At 37.8% G+C, this 22,043-nt stretch overlaps 1 protein-coding gene across 1 annotated transcript; it reads left to right on the top strand.

Annotated features, from left to right (window-relative positions):
* Nucleotides 1–22,033, top strand: LOC127649026 (putative glycerol kinase 5). The gene is made up of 16 exons (XM_052133907.1): nt 1–612; nt 744–837; nt 2,219–2,294; nt 2,396–2,489; nt 8,320–8,451; nt 8,551–8,626; nt 11,231–11,292; nt 12,000–12,073; nt 12,173–12,233; nt 12,325–12,451; nt 14,485–14,589; nt 15,268–15,362; nt 15,565–15,668; nt 17,962–18,021; nt 18,128–18,261; nt 19,732–22,033. Exons 1-16 carry the CDS (start codon nt 484–486, stop codon nt 19,896–19,898), a joined length of 1,590 nt encoding a protein of 529 aa, XP_051989867.1. The 5' UTR covers nt 1–483; the 3' UTR covers nt 19,899–22,033.
* The last annotated feature ends 10 nt before the right edge of the window (nt 22,034–22,043 follow it).

Here is a 22,043-nt window from a genome sequence, read left to right as displayed (position 1 = left end):
TAGTTATTCGACCTCTGGTATTTTGTTTCCTTACGTCGCGGCTCCCAGTAGGTTTCAGGAACTTTAATAGTTTAGTACTGAATAATTCGGCTTAATTCGGAAAGTACTGTAAATGGAGATGTATCGTTTGCCGATTTAAAATAGGGCGCGTTGGGAATCACACGAGAGCGTTGGGAAAAGTTGGCAGTCCCACACATGGTTTCGATAATTGTGTTTCAGCATTACATTTTTAAAGTAATAAAGTGAACTCATTCAGTCGCTGTGGAGCAAATCGGCTTTCTTATCTTCTTAGAAATCTGCCCGAAATTGGGCAATCAAATTATTTGGTGGAATGAAACGGAGCAAAGTTGAAAGCAGGATCATTTGACTGCTGCAGTATAGTGAAGTTTGGAGAGGAAACATTAACTCAGAAACTTCACTGACTTGCTTGCTACCATGGCGTCTAAATTATTTCTGCGGTTTTGTGAATAGGCTCATTGTGCAATGGGGACTCAGAGAAACGGGTTCGTCAAAAGAGATAATTTTATTCTCTCTGTTGATGTCGGGACAACCTCCATCAGGTGCCACGTTTACGACAAGAGTGCCAAAATCCGAGGAACATGCTCCACGAAGGTAAATGGCAGAAAGTTGATTTGAATGAATTTTGACCTTTATTGACAAGGATTATGCTAATGTATTCTAGTGGGATGACTGGTATCATGTGTGGTATCATGCACGATCTGATAGCACCTTACTTGTCACAGGTGTCCCTTCTGTATCCTCAGTCTGGATGGGTGGAGATGGATCCTGAAGAGCTGTGGAAGGGGTTTGTCAAGGTAGTGAAAGGAGCTGTTCAAGGTCAGACCTCTTGTCGCTTTTGTTCTCTCTCTCTGGTCTTACCTAAATATAAAGCGGTCCCAATAAGTATTTGGACACTTAAAGTGGTAGTTCACCCAAATGTAAAAATTCTCTAATCATTTACCTTCATGCCATCCCAGATGTGTCTGACTTTCTTTCTTCTGCTGAACACAAACAAAGATTTTAAAAGAATATTTCAGCTCTGTAGTCCTTAAGATTCAAGTGAATGGTGACCAGATCTTTCAGGCTCAAATCACATAAAGGCCTCATAATAGTTATCCGTAAGACTCCAGTGGTTAAATCAATGTCTTCTGAAGCGGATCAATATTTATGTCCTTTTTTACTATTAATTCTCCTCCCTGCCCAGTGGGTGGCTGTATGCAAGAAGAATGTGATTCACCAAAAACAAAAGTAAAATAATGTGAATGTGGAGCTTTATAGTAAAAAAAGGACATAAATATTGATCTGTTTCTCACTCCCACTTATATATATATCTGAAGGATTTAACCACTCGATTACATTTATGCTGCCTTTATGTGCTTGTTGGAGTTCTAGCCACTATTCACTTGCATTATAAGGACCTACAGAGCTGAGATATTATTCTAAAAAATCTTTAAGTAGAAGAAAGACAGTCATACACATCTGGGATAGCATGAGCTTGAGTAAATGATGAGATAATACAATTTTTTGGGTGAACTATCCCTTTAAAATTCAAATGTATACATTTCACTGCATTACATAACCCTATCGAACAAAGTGGGAATAGCAAACAAACAATTCTAAGTCAGAACTAACTTATCTGAGCTTTTACTTCACTTCTATTTTTAAACCAACTTGTCCTAAATACAGTTTTTAGTGGATGTATGAAGTCAGTAATATTCAAGTTCACTCTGGTGTCCTAGCAGAGTAACCACAGGTGTAGTTCACAAATGAATTACCTAACATTATCTATTATTTTTCATCATTTTAAATGCATCAAACTACTTTGTGTGAAATGATCTGCTGGAAAAACATGCTATTGCTATCTTTCTTTAAAATATGTGGCACTATAAAAACATGTTTTGACCCATTCAATCTGACACAACAACATTATTGACCAATTGCATAAATTGGGGCTGTGAGAAGCTGTTAGTTCGATTAACAGCAGAAGGAGGGTGTATTTGGAAAGCTGTTTGAAAACAAATGTTTATTTATGCAATTCTGTTCAGTGGTGCACAAATTACACACTTTAGCTTTAAGTGTGTCCTTTTTATATGTTTGTTGTATTATGTTCTTGTGCACTCTGGTATATGGATTTCCATGAGAAGTTTACAAGACTATAGTGTTGGGATTATGTTAATTCGGGGATATAATGAATCATTCTTCTCTATCAATGGTTTAGACTCAGGCTTACAAATGTGCCAAATGGAATGTCTTGGCATCTCAACCCAGAGAGCAACATTCATGAACTGGGACAGGTTAGTGAATGTCTGTGTGGGTGATCATTATTACATATGACTGCCCAGCAGCTTGCTCTGTAGTCTGACTGAGGTGTTTTAATTTCTGTTCTCATCTGCAGGAACACAGGGAAGCCATTTCATAACTTCATCACCTGGCAGGATATGAGGGCAACAGAGTTGGTGAGATCGTGGAACAGGTCCTGCACTATGAAGGTGAAGCTGTTACAGTTTTGTCATCTAGCATCAGCATTCATAGATTTGTTCATTTCAAACTTGCCTTATGATTCACACTTGTATTTGGGGATGTTCTGCATTAAAGGCATATGTCACCCAAAAATTAATATGCAAGGTAGAATGTTACGGACTGACAGCCTCAGTTCCTATTGACTTTCATGGTATGGAAAAAAACAAGAGCATAGTCAACAACATTTTTCAAAATGTCTCCTCTCGTGTTCCATGTAAGAAAGTCATACAGGTTTTTAGTGACATGAGGTTGAGTAAATTAATGAATAAATAATTTCTGAAGCCCCTCCCCTCAGTATTCTGAATAAAATAATTATAGAAGCAAATTAATCAACTGGATCAAAATAATCAAAACCTAGATTCACATTAATAGTTAATGTGCTATTACATGTTAATATATTGTATAGGACCATAGAATCATATCATTATAACCTCACTTTGACATTACACATAACAGTCATTACCTCAATGCTGCACATGCAGGGAATTTTACGCTGTACTGCTGTCCAAGAATGGAGTGCTTGTAGTAAGGGCATGTTCAGGTAGAACAAAAGCCAAACGTTTCACAAGAGATTGATTGTAGATTGTGACAACATCAATGAATTGAGAAGCTACATGGAGTATTTGTACTGTTTAAAATATGGATGTCCCGATAGCATAAAAAAATAAAATAAATAAGTACGAGTACCTTTACTTTTTTTTAGTACTCGCTGATACTGAGTTCGATACCTGTTTTTTTTCTGAACTCTATTTCAGCAGTTTTTCAATTTGATCATAAAATATGTAAATGAATAAGTTTATTAAAACTTTAATCAAATGAAAGTATAACAATTAATCTTCAACATGATATTGTATTATTTTTTATCAAATTAAGTGATTTTATACAGAACCTCACTGCACAATCTAAAATACATTGTAGTTATATTTCATCAAATAAAGTGCTGCACTACAGAGCATCACAGATGTGAGATATTGCTTAAATATAATACAATTACTATTGATTTATTATTATTAGTATAACCATTAATATTACATAAATATACAATAGCGATCTGCATTTTTTGCGGAGCTTTTATATTAAAGCGTTTCTGTGTTGTTATGAGCAAGGAGCTCTGACATAACGACGGCAGAGTCCCAATCAGGAAAAGCCAGTCACTACGTGAATCACAGTGATTAATAAACTGCAAAAGGTTACTATATATCACGTTGCTTGTTGTGTATGGCTCCGCACGTGGAGGCTAATGCTATTCTCTGTGATCCACGTGCCTCATTGAGAGCGAGAACCACTAATCGTGACCACGAGGAGGTTACCCCATGTGACTGTACCCTCCCTAGCAACCGGGCCAATTTGTTTGCTTAGGAGACCTGGCTGGAGTCGAACTCGCGACTCCATGGGTGGTAGTCAGCGTTAATTCTTGCTGAGCTACCCAGGCCCCACTCAAATTGTATCCTAAAATTTTGATGATTTGCAGAAAACTACCTATCTAAATCTAGAAGTTTGGCATATTCATTGTCTTGCAATCTGATACAGAGAGGTCCAAGAGAAGATTACTGGGCTGATAATGGGCACTTTGTGTAAGGGGCTTAGAGTGAGAATGAGAAAGTTGTTTTAGCACATGTCACACTTATGTTTAGTAGGAGATAAAACTGGTTCTTTTTAAACAAGTTCCAATGGAGAACATTTTTTGCAATTGTATCTACCCATGGTAGAGGTCAAGCGAGAAGGTGATGGTGGTCTAGTGGTTAAGGATCTGACCAGTTCTCTGTGATATTGAAGGGTCATTTAAGAAACTGCAGTACAATGGAAATGCTACTCTACCACTTCTGTGCCCTTGAGCAAGTTACTTAGCACTTAGTTACTCAAATGAGTTTTACTTGGTCCATTCCAACCTGCATAATTATAAGTAAATAGTTAATGGAAATTATAAATACAGTGTGAGAGAATTTAGGGCCAGTGTGAGAGTTTTTTGGGTTATTATGAGGACTTGTGTCAGAGAGATTGGGGCCGTGTGAGAGTTTTGGGCCATTGTTTGGGTCCAGAGTGAGAGTGAGAGTGTTTGGGGCCAGATTCAGAGAGTTTGGGAAGTTTAGGCTCATTGTAAGATGGTTTGAGGTCTGTGAAAGAGCGTTTGGGGCCAGTGTGAGATTGCTTGGGACAGCATTTGTGGTCAGTGTGAGAGAGTTTGTGGCCCGTGTGAGAGAGTTTAGGACCAGTGTTTGGGGCAAGTGTAACAATGTTTGGAGCCAGTTTGGGACAAGTGTGAGCATTTGGGGACAACGTTTTGGTTGAGTGTGAGAGAGTTTGAGGCCAGCATTTGGGGTCAGTGAAGAGCTTTCAGTTTAGGGCCAGAGTTGAAACTAGTTTGCAAGTTCCTCCTCCAAATGTATTTCATGCATGGGTAATTTTGCTCCTCTACTCACAACAAGTGGGCGACCTGTCTCGTATTGACACATGACAAGAAATGCTGTTAGTCACAAAGACATTGAAGAAACACACTTTATTGTATTTTTAATAACAGACAAAAGAAAAGCCTTCAATGCTTGTGTCAGAATTGCTGTTTGTTCAGAGGCGTGCAACACAAGCCTGTCTCGTGGAACAAGGGCATGTACATTTTTTCACTTTTTTTGTTTTTTCTGTTTCATTCGTCTGAAGACATTATTCTTGCAAACAGTTGACTATGAGAATGCTGCCAAAATGCATTGTGGATTCCAAGATGCAATTGGAGCCATTGGAGTTGGTAAATGTTTTGATTTGGGGAGGTGGTTAAAAAAGATTTTTTGATCACTTTGTTGTTTTTATGTCTTTTTTTTGTTGTTTAGTTTAAAGTGAAATTTGAATTTAGAAATGTCTTTTTTGTAAAAAATGTTCATGTCAATTCAGTAACGCAAAACAATTCACCTTATTTGCACTTTGTTCAGAGGCGTGCAGCGTGAGTCTGTCATGTGGTACAAGCGCATGTAAAGAAATCAATAAAGCAAACAAATTCACCAAATGTGGAGGGTTGAAGATGTATTTGGATATCGCAATATTTTTATGGCAGTTATTGCAAAAAATACTTTTTAGATATCGCCCAACCCTATGGCCAGTGTGAGAGTGTTTGGGGCCAGCTTTTGTGGTCGGTATGAGAGAGTTTAGGAACAGTGTTTTGGGCAAGTGTAATAGTGTTTGGAGCATTTCAGAGAGTTGGGGCCAGTTTGAGAGCTGTTGGGGACAGCATTTGGGGCCAGTATGAGAGCGTTTGGAGCCTGTTTGGAGTCAGTTTGAGAGAGTTGAGGCTAGTGTGAGAGCATTTGGGTTGAGTGTGAGAGCATTTGGGGCCAGTGTGAGAGAGTTTGGGGCCAGTGTGAGAGAGTGTGAGAGAGTTTGGGGCCAGTGTGAGAGCGTTTGGGCCAGTGTAAGGACATTTGGGACCAGCGTTTGGGGCCAGTGTGAGGACATTTGGGACCAGTGTTTGAGGCAAGTGTGAGACAGTTATGGACCTGGGCTTGGGGCCAGTGTGAGGGCATTTGGGACCAGTGTTTGAGGCAAGTGTGAGACAGTTATGGACCTGGGCTTGGGGCCAGTGTGAGGGCATTTGGGACCAGTGTTTGAGGCAAGTGTGAGACAGTTATGGACCTGGGCTTGGGGCCAGTGTGAGGGCATTTGGGACCAGCATTTGAGGCCAGTGTGAGAGCTTTTAGGGCTGGTGTGAGAGCTTTTGGGGACATTGTTAGACAGTTTTGGACCCAGACTTTGGGCCAGTGTGAGCGTTTGGTGCCAGTGTGAGAATGTTTGGGACCAGCATTTTGGGGGTGAAGTGATACCGCTATATTCATACACTAAAATGATTATAAATGACAATAAAAGCAGATGTTACAACAGTCAGATAAAATATATATTTTTTTTTAAACATTTTTTATGTTCGAGCACTCACGCAGTACTTTATGTCGATCTCCATGTGATTGGGGAGCAGAGAGAAAGTCAAAATAAGCCGCTGGTGTGTGCGTCTGTGTCTGTGTGTGTATCTTTACAGCTTCGGTTGAAGAGAACGAGACCTCAAACACAACATTCCATTGGTCTGTGACATCCTCTTGTCTGTGTATTTAATTAAGCCTGCATCAACCCGGCTTAATTAAATACTATTATGAGAAGGATCACGCGTCGCATCTGGTTAGGACACGGTGTGACACGGTGGGAATTAGTTTTCTTTCATAAATTCTTTTCATCAGGATGTGGTATTTGCAATAAGATCATATTAACAAAAGTAAAACCATGATAACATGGACAGTAACCATAAAACAAATTAAGCCATTTTCCATAAGAAAAACACATCAGAAATTAAATTGTATTCCTCATTACCACGATATATTGATTTAATCTCATGGTAAATATTTTGTAATATATGTGATGTGTGGACTGAAAGCTACAATATCTGTCTGTGCATGGTACAGATTTCTCCTTTATTTCTTTCCAATGCTATTTAGAATTTTGTGGCCATTTAATATGTTTTAAACTAGTTTAATCATCAACACATTATGGGTTTTCATAGAGGTTTTAAACAAATAATCAATGCCGAATCCAAGACACATTATGAACTTCTGGCAGCGCCATTTATGATCTGTGCGGGTGAGCCTGTAAATGCACGTCTCTGCGCTGATCTGTCCATTGAGCCTTGATCCGCACTGACTGATCTGGGTAGAGCTCTTTTCTTTCGCGTTTTGGCCTTTGATATTTCTCATCCGCAAACAAAAACGGCAGCGTTTTCAGCACACAATCAGAGAGTCGGGCAATTTTGTAGTTGCGTCAGTACGAAATCTTGCAACGTTTAATCGCACTGTTAGGAAACATAGTGCAACCATTTAGTCACAGTCTGGAGCCCTGTTTTAGTTTATAAATTGATAGCTGGCATGGAGTTGCATTTATATATATTAATTCAATAATTTCCTTTATTAAACTTAATGGTTAATGAAAAAATATAAATGTGTATTTTTTCTGACATCCACCTTTTTCTTGACTTCTTTATGGGCGGCATAATTACGGCAAGAGGCTTCCTCTTGGATGGTCCACTTCCGCTTAGTTGTTGTTATCAGCTAGACTAACGTTACTGGTGATGGCGAGCAGCAGAACCTCTGGAGGAATATTTGCCTTTTGAGGTTGTTATACAACTACAGTTGGCTTAAAAACGACTGAAAAATGAATGTTACATAGTTAAGTCCCCTCCAAAAGCTCTCAAATGCCCAAAACATTTAGCATCGAACCAGATGTAATAAGCAGAGGTTGCATTAACCTAATTGTAACTTTTTTGCCTTTTTTTCTTTTCAATATTGACTGATAATTCCAAATGCTGTCCGTCATTTTGGCAGATAACAAAGATTAAAAAAACATTTGAAACCAAGGTCCTTTTTGTAATTTTATCATTTTTACGAGGGTCGTATCTCATGTCATGCTGTGAGTGTATGTGACGGCACATATCCATTCGGTTTACTGTCGAAAACGAATGTCCACACACAGCCTTTAGTGAGAAAGGGATTTGCGTTAAGTAAACACAGACTGTTCTACTGTTTTTTACTCTTGTTAGTGATATTTTAGTGCTTGATAATGTGAATAAGCTGTAAAGCGGACGTCTGTAGCATCTGCATTGGAAAAACATCCTAAGCATATTGGGTAATTAATGTACATGTGAAAAAGGTGGATATGTTGCTGAAAATAAAATGAATAATTTTTATGTTGCTACCAGTAAAAATATTTAATCTGAACTACCTGGACATTAAACCAAAAAAATCCTCAAATTTGAGTTTAATTGTTTTTGTGTGTTGACAGATGGTACATGGTGTGCTGAAGATGCTGCATTTTATTACCAGACAGAAGCGATTCCTTGCCGCCAGTCTGGTAGTTTTTACCACCCAACATGTATCATTGCGCCTTGTTTGGGCCTTGAACAATATCCCTCAGGTAAACCAGCCCTCATTTTTTTAAATATGGGAATAAGCATTTGGATTGCAATTTAGGACAGGCATTCTTAGCCAAACTTCTTTCCTTCTCTTTCCTCAGTTAAGGCAAGCAGTTGAAGATGGCACCTGTTATTTTGGGACCATAGACACCTGGCTGCTATACAAACTCACTAAAGGTGTGTATTTATTAATGATAAACTCACTAATTGCTGGGAATATCTAAGTATTGTACATATGGCCACTGAGCACGACCCATCAGATCTCTGGTGGAGTTGGTGGTAGAGATGTTGCTGAAAGAAACCAATGTGAACTTTAAAGACTTTTCATATTGTTCTGGTCAGTGACAGCACAGAGAAAGCATGCCTCAGATCTGACAGGCTTACATCATTAGCTGTCTCTATTCTAAGAAAGTAATGTCCCCACAACCATTATCAAAGTTGAGGTCCAACACCAATCTTTATTACTAGATAATAATGTATTACACGTATATAACACACACACACACACGCACACATATGCATATGTGTGTGTGTGTGTGTGTGTATATATATTTATTTATTTATATACACACACACACATATATATATATACATATGCATACACCTTCAGATCAAAAGATTTTTAAGATCATGAGAAACTTTTCAGTCAAGTGTTTCAAAACTTTTGACCGGTAGTGGTCCAAAGATTTGAAGCACTTGACTGAAATGTTTCTCATGATCTTAAAACTCTTTTGATCTGAAGGTGTATGCTTTAATGTTTGAAATTAGTTTTGTAGACAAAAATATAATTGTGCCACCATATTAATTTATTTCATTATAAAACTACAATTTAATTAAAAAAAAGTTTTTGAAATTGATGACTTGGACCAAATAATTAAGAAAAGCAGTCAATAAGTGCCCAACATAGATGGGGACTCCTTTGATTTATTTTGGATTTTGTTTAGTCACAATATAATTCCCATAGTTCCATTTACAGTGGATATAAAAAGTCTACATACCCCTGTTAAACTGCCAGGTTTTTGTGATGTAAAAGAATGAGACAAAGATAAATCATGTCCGAAATTTTTCCACTTTTAATGTGACCTATAATGTGAACAATTCAATTGAAAAACAAACTGAAATCTTCGTGGGGGGAAAATGAAAATGAAAAACCTTACAATAAACTGGTTGCACAAGTGTGCACACCCTCTTATAACTGGGGACGTGGGTGTGTTCAGAATTAACCAATCACATTCAAACTCATGTTAAATACAAGTCATTACACACCTGCCATCATTTAAAGTGACTCTGATTAATCACAAATAAAGTTCAGCTGTTCTAGTAGGATTTTCCTGACATTTTCTTAGTTGCATCTCAGAGCAAAAGCCGTGGTCCGCAGAGAGCTTCCAAAGCATCAGAGGGATCTCATTGTTGAAAGATATCAGTCAGGAGAAGGGTACAAAATAATTTCCAAAGCATTAGATATTTTCTCCACTGTGTTCCATGGTATATGGCACAACAGAGACATTACCAAGAACTGGACGTCGCTCTAAAATTGATGAAAAGACGAGAAGAAAACTTGTCAGGGAGGCTTCCAAGAGGCCTACAGCAACATTAAAGGAACTACAGGAATTTCTGGCAAGTACTGGCTGTGTGCTACATGTGACAACAATCTCCCGTATTCTTCATATGAATGGGCTATGGGATAGGGTGGCAAAGCGGAAGCCTTTTCTTACAAACAATAATACACAAACCCGGCTGAAGTTTGCAAAAACAAACATCAAGTCTCCCAAAAGCAAGTGGGAAAATGTGTTATGATCTGATGAAACCAAGGTTTAACTTTTTGGCCATAATTCCAAAAGTTATGTGCAAAAACAACATGAAAAACACATCACCCAAAGAACACCATACCCATAGTGAAGCATGGTGGTGGCAGCATCATGCTTTGGGGCTGTTTGTCTTCAGCTGGAACCAGGGCCTTAGTCGGGGTGGAGGGAATTATGAACAGTTCCAAATACCAGGCAATTGTGGCACAAAACCTTCAGGCGTCTGAAAGCTGAAGATGATGAGGATGTTCACCATTCAGCACGACAACGACCAAAGCACACATCCAAATCCACAAAAGCATGGCTTCACCAGAAGTAGATTAACATTTTGGAATGGCCCAGCCAGAGCCCAGACCTGAATCCAATTGAACATCTGTGGGGTGATCTGAAGAGGTCTGTGCACAGGAGATGGCCTCGCAATCTGACAGATTTGGAGCGCTTTTGCAAAGAAGAGTGGGCAAATATTGCCAGGTCAAGATGTGCCATGCTAATAGACTCCTACCCAAAAAGACTGAGTGCTGTGATAAAATCAAAAGGTGCTTCAACAAAGTATTAGTTTAAGGGTGTGCACACTTATGCAACCAGGTTATTGTGAGTGTTTTTGTTTTCCCCCTCAAAGATTTCAGTTTGTTTTTCAGTTGAATTGTTCACGTTATAGGTCACATTAAAGGTGGAAAAAGTTCTGACATGATTTATCTTTGTCTCATTATTTTACATCACAAGAACCTGGCATTTTAACAGGGGTGAGTAGACTTTTTATATCCAATGTATTTTATTCCATAATTTTGATGACTTTACTATTATTCTAAAATGTGAAAAAATAAAACGTTAAAAAATTAAAGTGTTTCAAAAATATTGAACGTGTGTGTGTGTGTGTGTGTGTAAATATATAATTTTGTATAGATTGTATAGATTTTTCTGCAGGTTTTGGTTCAAAGTTTGAGTTGTTTTGTTGTTGTATTTGGTTTCTTTGCAGGGACAGTTCATGCTACAGACTATTCAAATGCCAGTGCAACAGCAATATTTGATTCTTTTCAGGTATTTATAGTTTTCCAATTATTATATTTTTGTGGCTTTTATCTTATCTGGTTATTACCTTTGGATTGTGGACTGATGTACAAACACGCACATACTGAGAGAGACAAACAAACAAAGTTAAAGGAATGTTCTGGGTTAAGTTCAATGTAAGCATAATTGAAAACATCTGTGGCATAACGTATATCATTATTTCCCAAACTTTTTGGTCTTAGGAACCCCACATCCACATCAATAATACTGAAGTACCAGAGACGTTCCTTTTAACTTCTTAAACTAGATTTCCTTATATTGTTTTTTAAAGTTTCTGTTTATAGGTTTAGCCTAAAAACTGAAAATTCACTAGATAAAAAACGTTAAACAAAATGCTTTAAAATAAATGATAAGCTTCATATTTAAACCCTCCATAACACTGGCCCAATAGACTTCCATTGTAAGTACATTACTGTAAACACTTTGTTTGTTTTTACAAAATTTCAAAGCCAAAATTCTTGTCTAGATAATCGACAGCATGACACATATTCTGTCAATAGTGCTTAACTAGTTTTGATCCGGCTACATTGCTTTAAAACCTCTGCCATCCCATGTGGGATGTACAGTGCTTATCTGTGTGTTTGTCAATATAGTGTCTTTGAATGTGTTGCTGTAAGTGATGCTTGTTCATGTGATGTTGTCTGTGCTCACAGTGTGTGTGTTTGTGTGATCATCAGATGTGCTGGAGTGGATTTATTTGCTCACTCCTCTCTATACCTCTCTCCATCCTCCCTAGGGTGCAGAACACAAGGTACAGTGTCTCCTCTCATGCACCCTGAATTGCTCAGCAATTTCTAGAATACCTGCTTGTCCCTTTTTGTCTAAATGGTACATTCTCTTCTTATTTTAGTCACAATTTTGGCTCATCTGATCCATCCATATTTGGGGTGCCCATCCCAATTATGTCTGTTGTAAGTGTATAACCATTGTCATGATATTTTAAGCATTTCAATTTATGATTGCACATTTGTTCCAAAAACCTGATTTGTCTCTTTGTCACAGATGGCGGACCAACAGGCAGCCATGTTTGGAGAATGTTGTTTTGACACTGGTGACGTGAAAATCACTATGGGCACAGGGACCTTCATGGACATCAATACCGGGAATAAACCACACACGTCTGTGGCTGGTATGTGCCTTTCAAAAAATTCTTTATCTTGATATAACACATCCCACACCTGCTATAATTTCATACAGAACCATACTGTTGTGCAAAGGCTACTAAAAACACAATAAGTAAAAATTTGGTCAAAATCTGGTCTCTTAGACAATGAACTGTCCCGTGACAGACAGGTTTGGCTAAAGTATGCTTAGATTCAGATAAAATGGAGTGTGAATGTTGCTATAATCTCACAATCCACACCAAAACAAAAATCAATTTTTCACAGTTGCAGTTTTGGTGTAGTAACTGCATTTTGCTTTTGTAGGGTAGCGTATATATTATTTATGTGGCATTTCAGATTACATGCACACACATGCACGCACTTTCACACAACATTTAATGCATATTTGACACAGAAATGGAGCAGTTTTTATTTTCTAAAATTGCAAGTTCCATTCTGATTGCCTGGTTTTCTGCACAATTCTGTAGGAGTAAGGATGCACAGTATCAGTTCGCCATGAGATTAATTTGTATTTAAAATTAGCTGGCTGATGCAATGAGGCTTCAAAATAGGTTTGTAAGGTTGGACGGAACACAAAGTCAGATCACAATGTCCTCTGTCAGTACTGTGCAAAATGTTGTATAGTGAAGATGTTTTCAAAAAATAATTCCATTTAATGTTTTTTTATTTATCAATTAACTTCGTCCAAAGTGCAGTAAACAAACTAAATCAATATTTGGTGTGACCACACTATGCCTTTTAAACAGCACTTATTCTCCTACCTGCCTTAAATACTTATGTATCTTCATGTAATCCCAGACTGACTCAATGATGTTGAGATCCGGGCACTGTGTGGGCCAAACCATCTGTTGCAGAACTCCTTTTCCACTTTTATTCTGTTTGCAAAAGTAATGTTTTGAAATCTAAAATGTATGTTTCATATACTGACACTAAAGAGGAAGATATTAAAGAACCATCTTAAAGGAATAGTTCACCAAAAATTTAAAATGATCTCATCATTTATTCACCCTCATGCCATCCCAGATGTGTCTGACTTACTTTCTTCTGCTGAACACAAAGGTTTTTGAAGAATTTCTCAGCTTTGTAGGTCCATACAATGCAAGTCAACAGGGTTAAAAACTTTGAAGCTCAAAAAGCACACAAAGGTAGCATAAAAGTAATCCATACAACTCCATTGTCCATGTCTTCAGAAGTGATATTATAGGTGTGGGTGAGTAGAATATCAATATTAGTTTATTTTTATTTTTACTATACATCTCCAGTTTCAAGAAGGTCCTATGCACTCTTTTCTCCTAAGAATTGTACTTTTGTTTTTGGCGATTCACATTCTTTGTGTATCGCCACCTACTGGGCAGGGAGGAGAATTTATAGTAAAAAAAAAAAGGGACTTAAATATTGATCTGTTCCTCATCCACACCAATCATATTGCTTCTGAAGATATGGATTTAACCACTGGAGTCTTATGGATTACTTTTATGCTGCCTTTCTATGGGTTTTGAGCTTCAAAGTTTTGAACCCTATTGAATGGATCCACAAAGCTGAAATATCCTTCTAAAAATCTTTATTTGTGCTCTGCAGAAAAAAGAAAATCATACAAATCTGGGATGGCATGAGGGTGAGTAATTGATGAGAAATCTTCAATTTTGAGTGAACTTTCCCTTTTAAGACAGGTTATTTGCTGATTTCCTCAGTGTTCACTATACAACCATTCGCCTGAGACTGGTGCACCATTAAGTGAATTAGCATCCACTTAGCTTCACACCAGTGTATTATAGTGGTATCATTGATTTCAGATATACACGCCCCTAAACAGCACTTTAAACGTTGAGCTGCGGTTGATAATTTTATATGTCATTTACTGTCTAAGAGGGTGGTTACTGGCCAGAGTGAGCTCCAGTGTGGACTAAGCTTTATAACAGGCAAAAGTCTGGCTCTGTAAGACTATAACTCATCGCACTGATTCATTATGAGTAACAAAGGGGAAACAATGAGTTAGAGTGTTTAGTGACATCTCTTTTGCATAATGTTTTCTAAACAGGCCTTTATCCTCTGGTGGGCTGGAAGATTGGTACTGATGTTGTTTATCTGGCTGAGGGTAATGCTGCTGGAACAGGTGCTGCCATTAAATGGGCACAGGATCTAGGTGAGAAGGATCATGTTTATTTACCTGCTATTGAGTGAGAGTCAACAGTAAGGAACATTTAGGAATGACTAGTGTTTATTTTTTGTATACACTGACAAAAGTATACTTTGTAAAATAACAAGCCCACACATATTCCTTATATCTCCAAAAATAAGGCTTGTTTGGTTTATTTATTATTTATTGACATTGCATATATTCCATGCACACTGTACACCTCTAGCCAAATTAGAACAGTCTACACAAGCTGTATTATTAAGGCAAGCAAGCATCACTGTTATCAATGCTCATACCTAGGTTTAGGGATTTGAACATAAGGATATTGGACCCTTGAACCTAAGTTTTAAACTCTGGCACATAACTTGTCCTGCACAGTTTGTGCTACGGACATAAATGACCCCTCAAATTTTGCGGCTGGTAAGGAAAGATGTGCGATAAGCTTGATCGCATAGAAAAGTTCAGATTTTTTGATAAAATGGGCACAAAAAATCCCATAGACTTGCATTGAAGGAAAGACTGGAGCCATATCTTTGTGGGCTCTTTTGGCTAGTAAGCAGCACCAACCCATAACAATCTAGCATTGTAGTGGCAGATTTTGCACAGACAAATATTGTTTTTATTCTATTATTTTAGTAAAGTGTCTTTGATAATTGGTTATGACAGTAAAATACTGTCTTTCAGAGCTCTTTTCAGATGTGAAGGAGACCGAGGCTATAGCCTCTTGTGTGGAAGACACAGACGGAGTGTATTTTGTGCCCTCGTTCAGTGGTCTTCAGGTATGTTTGTGCTTATCTTTAACATTGTACCTGCTATACAGGTTGTTGTTTTAGTCAAGGTGTCACTCTTTGTTTTCTGAGACAAATGTACAAAGGAATTACACAAAGACAAACAGCATTTTTTATTGTGATCATGTCATTTTTGAAGTTCACTTTGTTTTCAATATTTGATCATTTAAATGTTTGTGTTAATGTGCCACAGGCCCCTCTGAATGATCCAAAAGCATGTGCTTCTTTTATGGGCTTAAAACCTTCTACAACCAAGAGCCACCTGGTTCGAGCCATTCTAGAGTCTATAGCATTCAGGTGAGTTGAAAAGAAGCTTCTTGTAAGCTTCTTTTCACTTATACCGATATTCTTAATACAAAATCAAAGAACGAACGAATGTGATGTCATTTAGAACAAACTTTGACCAAAACGAAGGTGGGTTTTAGTTCATTTTGGTGGTTTTTAACAACAATTTTTGCAAATCTTCTGCTAAACACCTTACTGCCATTAGTTCACACCATCGGTAGGTGTGACCTGAAGCTCCAGCTACTTCGAGGCAGTCAGCCAATTCTGTTTATGTTGTTCAGTCAGTCAACATGAACACACTGGCATGCATTTATGCTGGTGCAAACTTACCTACATCTGTACGAACATTGGCTTTGAGACATTTTCCAAGAGCAGTATCAGTAGTATCAGTGTCATCATAAATAACAATAACCGAGTGTAATCTGCGCATTATGGCCGCGTTTAGCATGTTAGCGTAATGAATTCAGAATGTAAACGACAAATGGCACATATTCTACTGCATATATATATTACTTTAAATCATCATCAAGTGGTTAAAACAACTTCTAAATGTACTAAATGCCTCCTGCAACGTTGTGGTCTGAATGTTTGGGAACAGTATACTGTTGCTCTGATGTTTAGAACTTCTTTTTAACCCTGAACAGAGAATTAAGTATATCTGGGCCTTAAGGATCTCTAACCTTGTGACCCAACCTCACAAGAGATAAGCTATTAACTGTAAAAAGCCAGCAGATCCTATTTGTCTATCTCCAGCTACACAAAATTATGCCAAATTATTCAGTCATTGCTCAGATGTATTGTGCCAGATTGCCTCAGATCATCTTTTATTGTTTCTGTTGTTCTTGGAAAATACAGTATAACATCCTGTAGTCCAGATCTGCCATAATTAATACATTTGACCGTTTGAACTACATGAAGTTTGTCCCCACTACTCACCTTGATCCCTTGCAGTTTGCTCATAAGGCAATAGTGTAAATATGGGCTTGCACTTTGTCCTGAAACACATGTGTTGGCACTTACACTAGAATTTGGAATTATGCTCCACATTAGGTACTGTTCCAGATTTAATAGTAAATAAAAGGGTAGTATGTTTGAGTTAGCACCTATCAATCTGCCTGCCAAACTGTCAGCATAGGCTCATCCAGACATTGTGCATGCTCTCCCAGTCCCTGTCATCCTTGTGGCTTTTCCACTGTAAGGTACAGCTCGACTCTGCTTGCTTTTTGGGGGTTTTCCACTGTGGATAGTAACTGGTACTTTTTTTAGTATCACCTCGAGCCGATAATAAATGTGATGTCAAAATCCTGCAGATCACTGATTGGTCAGAGAGAATCGTCACTACTGGATTGCGACACGGGACATCAATCATGCTAGTTTTAAAGTTAGCAACCGCGATAGCTGTGTCATTTGTTTATGCGACTTTCGAATTGTGAAAAGAAATGGCTGTGCGCAAAACCACGCCATGGTCAATAAATGAGGTGCAGATGTTCCTCTTTTTAGCGACGAACGAAACGACGTGAAACGAAAAAGTTTTTCAGGAAGTGTCTCAGCTGTTGGATGCACACGGCTACCAACAGTGTGGGGAAAAGTAAAAAAAAAAAACGTAAAAGTGACCACAGCACCTTCAAGGACCACAACAGACGGAGTGGTTCAAACAGAAGAAAGTGGAAGTGGTTCGACCAAATGGACGCTATATATGGCAGTAGACTGGCGAGCAATGGGAGGTGGAGTGCCCTGCGTTGTTGGAGTCCACGATGGAGGATGGTGCATTAACTCTATACTCTGCTTGAAAGCATCACTTTATTTAGTTGACCAGCTGCTGGAAATCTTGCCTCTAAAACAACCAGGCCAGATTAACTGTCACACTTGCGTAAAATGACCATGCAACAACTACTTTATGCAGCACAGTGAGTTAGTAGCTAACAGCTAGCGGTCGTGTTATTGTTTATGGTCAGTAATGTTTGTGTTGCGTTTAAGATGATGTCACGGCAACAGAGGTGGCACAACTATGACGATCAGCCTATAATCCCACCCACGGTGAGGTGGCACTAAATTGCAGTGGAAAAGCAAGCTCAGAAAAGTAAACGAGTAGAGTCGAGTCAACATTGATGTGCAGTGGAAAAGCGCCATAACGTCAGCAGTGACTCAGACAAACTACTGAAATTTGTAGATGAGACCGCTCTCATAGGTCTCAATACAAGCGAAGATTAAAAAAAATTAATTCCCTTGTACCTGTTTGATTTCTTGTAGAATGGATAAAGAGTGTCATTTTCTAATAAAAGTAATTCTGTGTAATATATTTCAGGAACAAGCAGCTCTTCGATGTCATGCTTCGAGAAACGCGTATTCCCATCACTAAAATCAGGTGAGGATCTCAATCAATCTTGCATATCTTATGACATGGACTAAAGCTGCCTGTCTGAATTCCCAACATAAATTGCACTTGTGTGTATATGTCCATGTGTTTATAGGGCAGATGGAGGTGTATGCACCAATGACTTCATCATGCAACTGACAGCAGATCTGTTGGGTCGCAAGATAGCTCGTCCAGCTAACTATGACATGTCCTGCCTTGGGGCTGCTTTTGTTGCAGGGCTAGGAACAGGTAAGTAACAAGTCACATTACAGTGCAGCAATTATACAGGAAAACACATGTCCATCTCACAGTCCAAAGTTCCAAAACAACTGCGACTGATTGTTTACTACGGATGTGCAAAACTACCAATTTACATAATCGACTAGTTGGTTAAACGGCTAGTGGACTAGTAATGGTTAAGGATAAAAATGTATAATTAAAATAGTAAATGGGCACCTTTTTAACCTTAGCGGTATTCAAATTCACCAATGATGGCAGAGCTGCCATGCAAGGCGCTAGCCTGCCATTGGGAGCAACTTGGGGTTCAGTGTCTTGCCAAAGGACACTTCATCATGTGGAGTCATGTGGGCCGGTGATCGAACCACCAACCCTGCGATTAGTGGACAACCCGCTCTACCACCTGAGCCACAGCTGCCCCAATTAGGCTCTGTTATGTTGACGTGTTCACAGAATGACACGCTTCAACGTAAGCGCTGTGCTTCAGCACATTTAAAAGCGCAGAACTGTATGATAATATTGAGGGCACACGTTTAGTTCATTACATCAATCAGTTCAAAGCTTTCAACCCTCTAAGGACACGTTGGCGAAATAATCGCCATTGGCTTGTACATTTTTGTTTTTACTCACTAGACTTTTAACCGCATGTAAGTGTAATGCAACTGAAAAAGATATTAAGCTAACCAGGAAGGAGGCACAAGATTGTGCTTATAATTGAGCTGCACATCTGTACAGCGTGTGTATGTGTGTGTCCACACGAACGGGCACAACAGTGCAAAAACACTCATAGTAGTTTATAAAAGCACAGTGTGGTCAAATTTAGAATGCAAACGCACATTCTGTTGGTATTTGCATTGCCTATTATAGTCTACATTCCCAAAAGTAATGAAGAGATCGCTCTCTTGAATATCATTTTGCATACCTTTATAAATGAAAAAATCATTTACAGCAACATTTAGTCATTTCAGACAAAATCAGCTAAAGACTTTAATCTCGATAAGGCACCTCACAAAACAGGAATGTTACTCACAGCAGAGGATTTCATGTCCGACAGTGATCCTGTTGAAATGTATTGGCGCTTTGATTGCTGTAACAACAGCAAATGAAGACTAAGGCTAAAGCATTAGAGACAAATCTTGCTGACTATTATTCATATACACACTCTTGAAGAAGTTGCGTCTCTCAATTAATTAGAGAATTGCGTCTCCAGTTAAAAACACCACTACTAAAAATATTAATGTGGTCAACCACACTAATTGACTAGTCAATTATTCAACAACCGTAGCACATCCCTATTGTTTATTACATATGTCTGAGGACTTTATTATTCAAAACACATCATACTTTTCAGGCAGATATTTCAACAGAGTATTTAATTAGTTAGTCCTACTTTAAGATTAATCTGATGTGTAGTAAAGAATATCTTTCTCTAAGGTGCCACATGTGGAGTGACTTCTACTGTCCTATTCTGAATTGTCTTAGGCTTCTGGAGGAACCAAGATGAGCTCAAGAAGCTTCAGAACACTGACCAACTATTCCTTCCTCAAAGGAGTAAAGCAGAAGGGGACAAGGGGGGACAATACAGAGTTGTACTACAGAGCTGGGAGAGGGCTCTTCAGCGGTCCATGCACTGGTACAATCAGCCCTGATTAACTAGAAATCAAGCCATTGTTCTATAGAAGACTAACTCCCTGTGCACAGTTGTGGGGCAATTCTTAAGAGTAGCACGTTTCTAACTGAGAAAAACTCTTGAATAGCATGAATTTCTTAACTGGAGCACATCAACAGCTAGTCATTGTTTATACATTTTGCCTGATCACAAACTTCGCAAATTTAAGTCTGAAAGTTGTGAATCTAGTGGTGTTATTATGAATAGCTGGCAGGATGCATCACAATTCATTCTTTTTTAAAACTAAAGGTTGATGTAGTATTTTTGATTTTGCCAATCATTGATTCAATCAATTAGGCACTTAAAATCAATCACTGCCTATATCTAACTACTGTATTTGTTTTAACGGTATTGTTGAACGGATGATTGTTTTTATTTAACTTTCTGTGTGCCTTATTGGGGAGATTGTACACAAGAGATCCTTGTTATGCCCTCACTGAGGTAACTCGGTTATCTCCCACATGAATTCTTCTCACCCTAAAGTAATATTGTTAGGGTATGTGATCAGTGTTTACAAAAATGCGAGTAAATGAAGCTTACTACTATGTCTGACATTTTTTTTAATTCATGCTGTTGTAGAGTTAACACTTATTGTCCACCCATTCGTAGTGTATGGCAATTTATATAGGTTAAATGTGTTAAAATACTGTCAAATGTACCTCTTAATACAAAACAACTGTAGAATACTGCAATCATGGAGAACTTGTTACCTGAAGGACTACATTTTGTAATGGTTTTACATTTTTATGCATTCAACTGTAGTAAATAAATTACTGTGAAACTATTAACATGCTAGAATGTCATCACTATCTTACAGAAAGTACTGTAAACATCATGCCGCATTTGATGTCAACATGTTAATTTAAATACATTTTAAATTTGCCATTTCAGTGCCAGCTTGTTTGTTTTGTTATGCAAATAGATAACATTTGGACTGCCAGTGACAAGGCGTTTAATTGGCACAGAGAAAATGATGTGAATGGAGCCAATTGTTTGGCGTTTAATGGCAGAAATGTGAAGCTTATAATTTTATAAAAGCACTTACATTAATTCCTCTGAAACTCATGTATTATTTGAGCTGTAAAGTTGTTCCAGTTGAGTTCGTAGAGTTTTTACAGTTGTTTTATGGTTTGGTGATATTACATCATCATGGCAATGAAGTTGTAAAATTGGTTATAACTTTAAACAGAAAAGGTTAGTATGTAATTTGATCACACTAAAATCATGTTATCATGCATATTGTTTATGTCTTGTGCCTATATTTTTGAAACGGCAAGTATTTTAACTTTTACGGATTGGACCCATTCACTTCCATTGTATGAGTTCACTTTCCAGTGCCTATATGTAACCCAGATTTTTATTTTTATTTTAAAGAAAAGGGTGAGGAAAGTCCAAATACATTTTTAGGGTAATTAATATTATGCCACATGCTGTCGATTGAGCTTAACTTGTATTGAACCCGGAATATTCCTTTAACACTTAAACGCATACCTCGGGTCTTTAGTGACCTGGGACCTCATTCCACCCCCTGTACCTCATTAATTTTGGGGGGTTTTGCCCACACCTGTTTTAATTCCTCAATCTCTTATGGTGTAAAAAAAAAATTTAAAAAAAAAGGAAAATTGCAACAAATTTTTAATGGTTTAAACTTTAAGTAAGTTTATAGGGTCATTTGAGACCTGAGGTATGTAATAATAGTTGTAGTTTTTTTTTCACACGATATCTATATCTTTGTTTATTACAAGAGGAATGAGTACTATATTGATAATACTGTATCATGTTGATTTTCTGTGCAAAAAAATATTGACGACAATGGTGAATTATTATTATGCATATACGCATACTTATTATACTTGTGTAGCTTATGTGCAGATTGTGTGTATCTTACGTGTAGCTTACGTGTTTTTACGTCTCTATGTTGTGTAGCTCAATATTTGTTTGACAGCCAGTTATATCTCAGGAAATTTCAGTGTGAAATTAATGAATCCTGTTCTATATTTGCCCTGATTTGTTGCATTTTCTCTTTGATATATGAAAAATAAAAACATCAAAATGTATCAAGATATATTTTATTCTATTATTTTCCAGTTGTCTTGAAAATATTTAGAAATTTTGCCACTATCTG

Source organism: Xyrauchen texanus, chromosome 9 (assembly GCF_025860055.1).
Source record: "Xyrauchen texanus isolate HMW12.3.18 chromosome 9, RBS_HiC_50CHRs, whole genome shotgun sequence".
In the NCBI taxonomy this organism is placed as follows: domain Eukaryota; kingdom Metazoa; phylum Chordata; class Actinopteri; order Cypriniformes; family Catostomidae; genus Xyrauchen; species Xyrauchen texanus.
The sequence above is the reverse complement of the archived record's forward strand: the minus strand, read 5'-3'. Positions and strand labels throughout refer to the sequence as shown.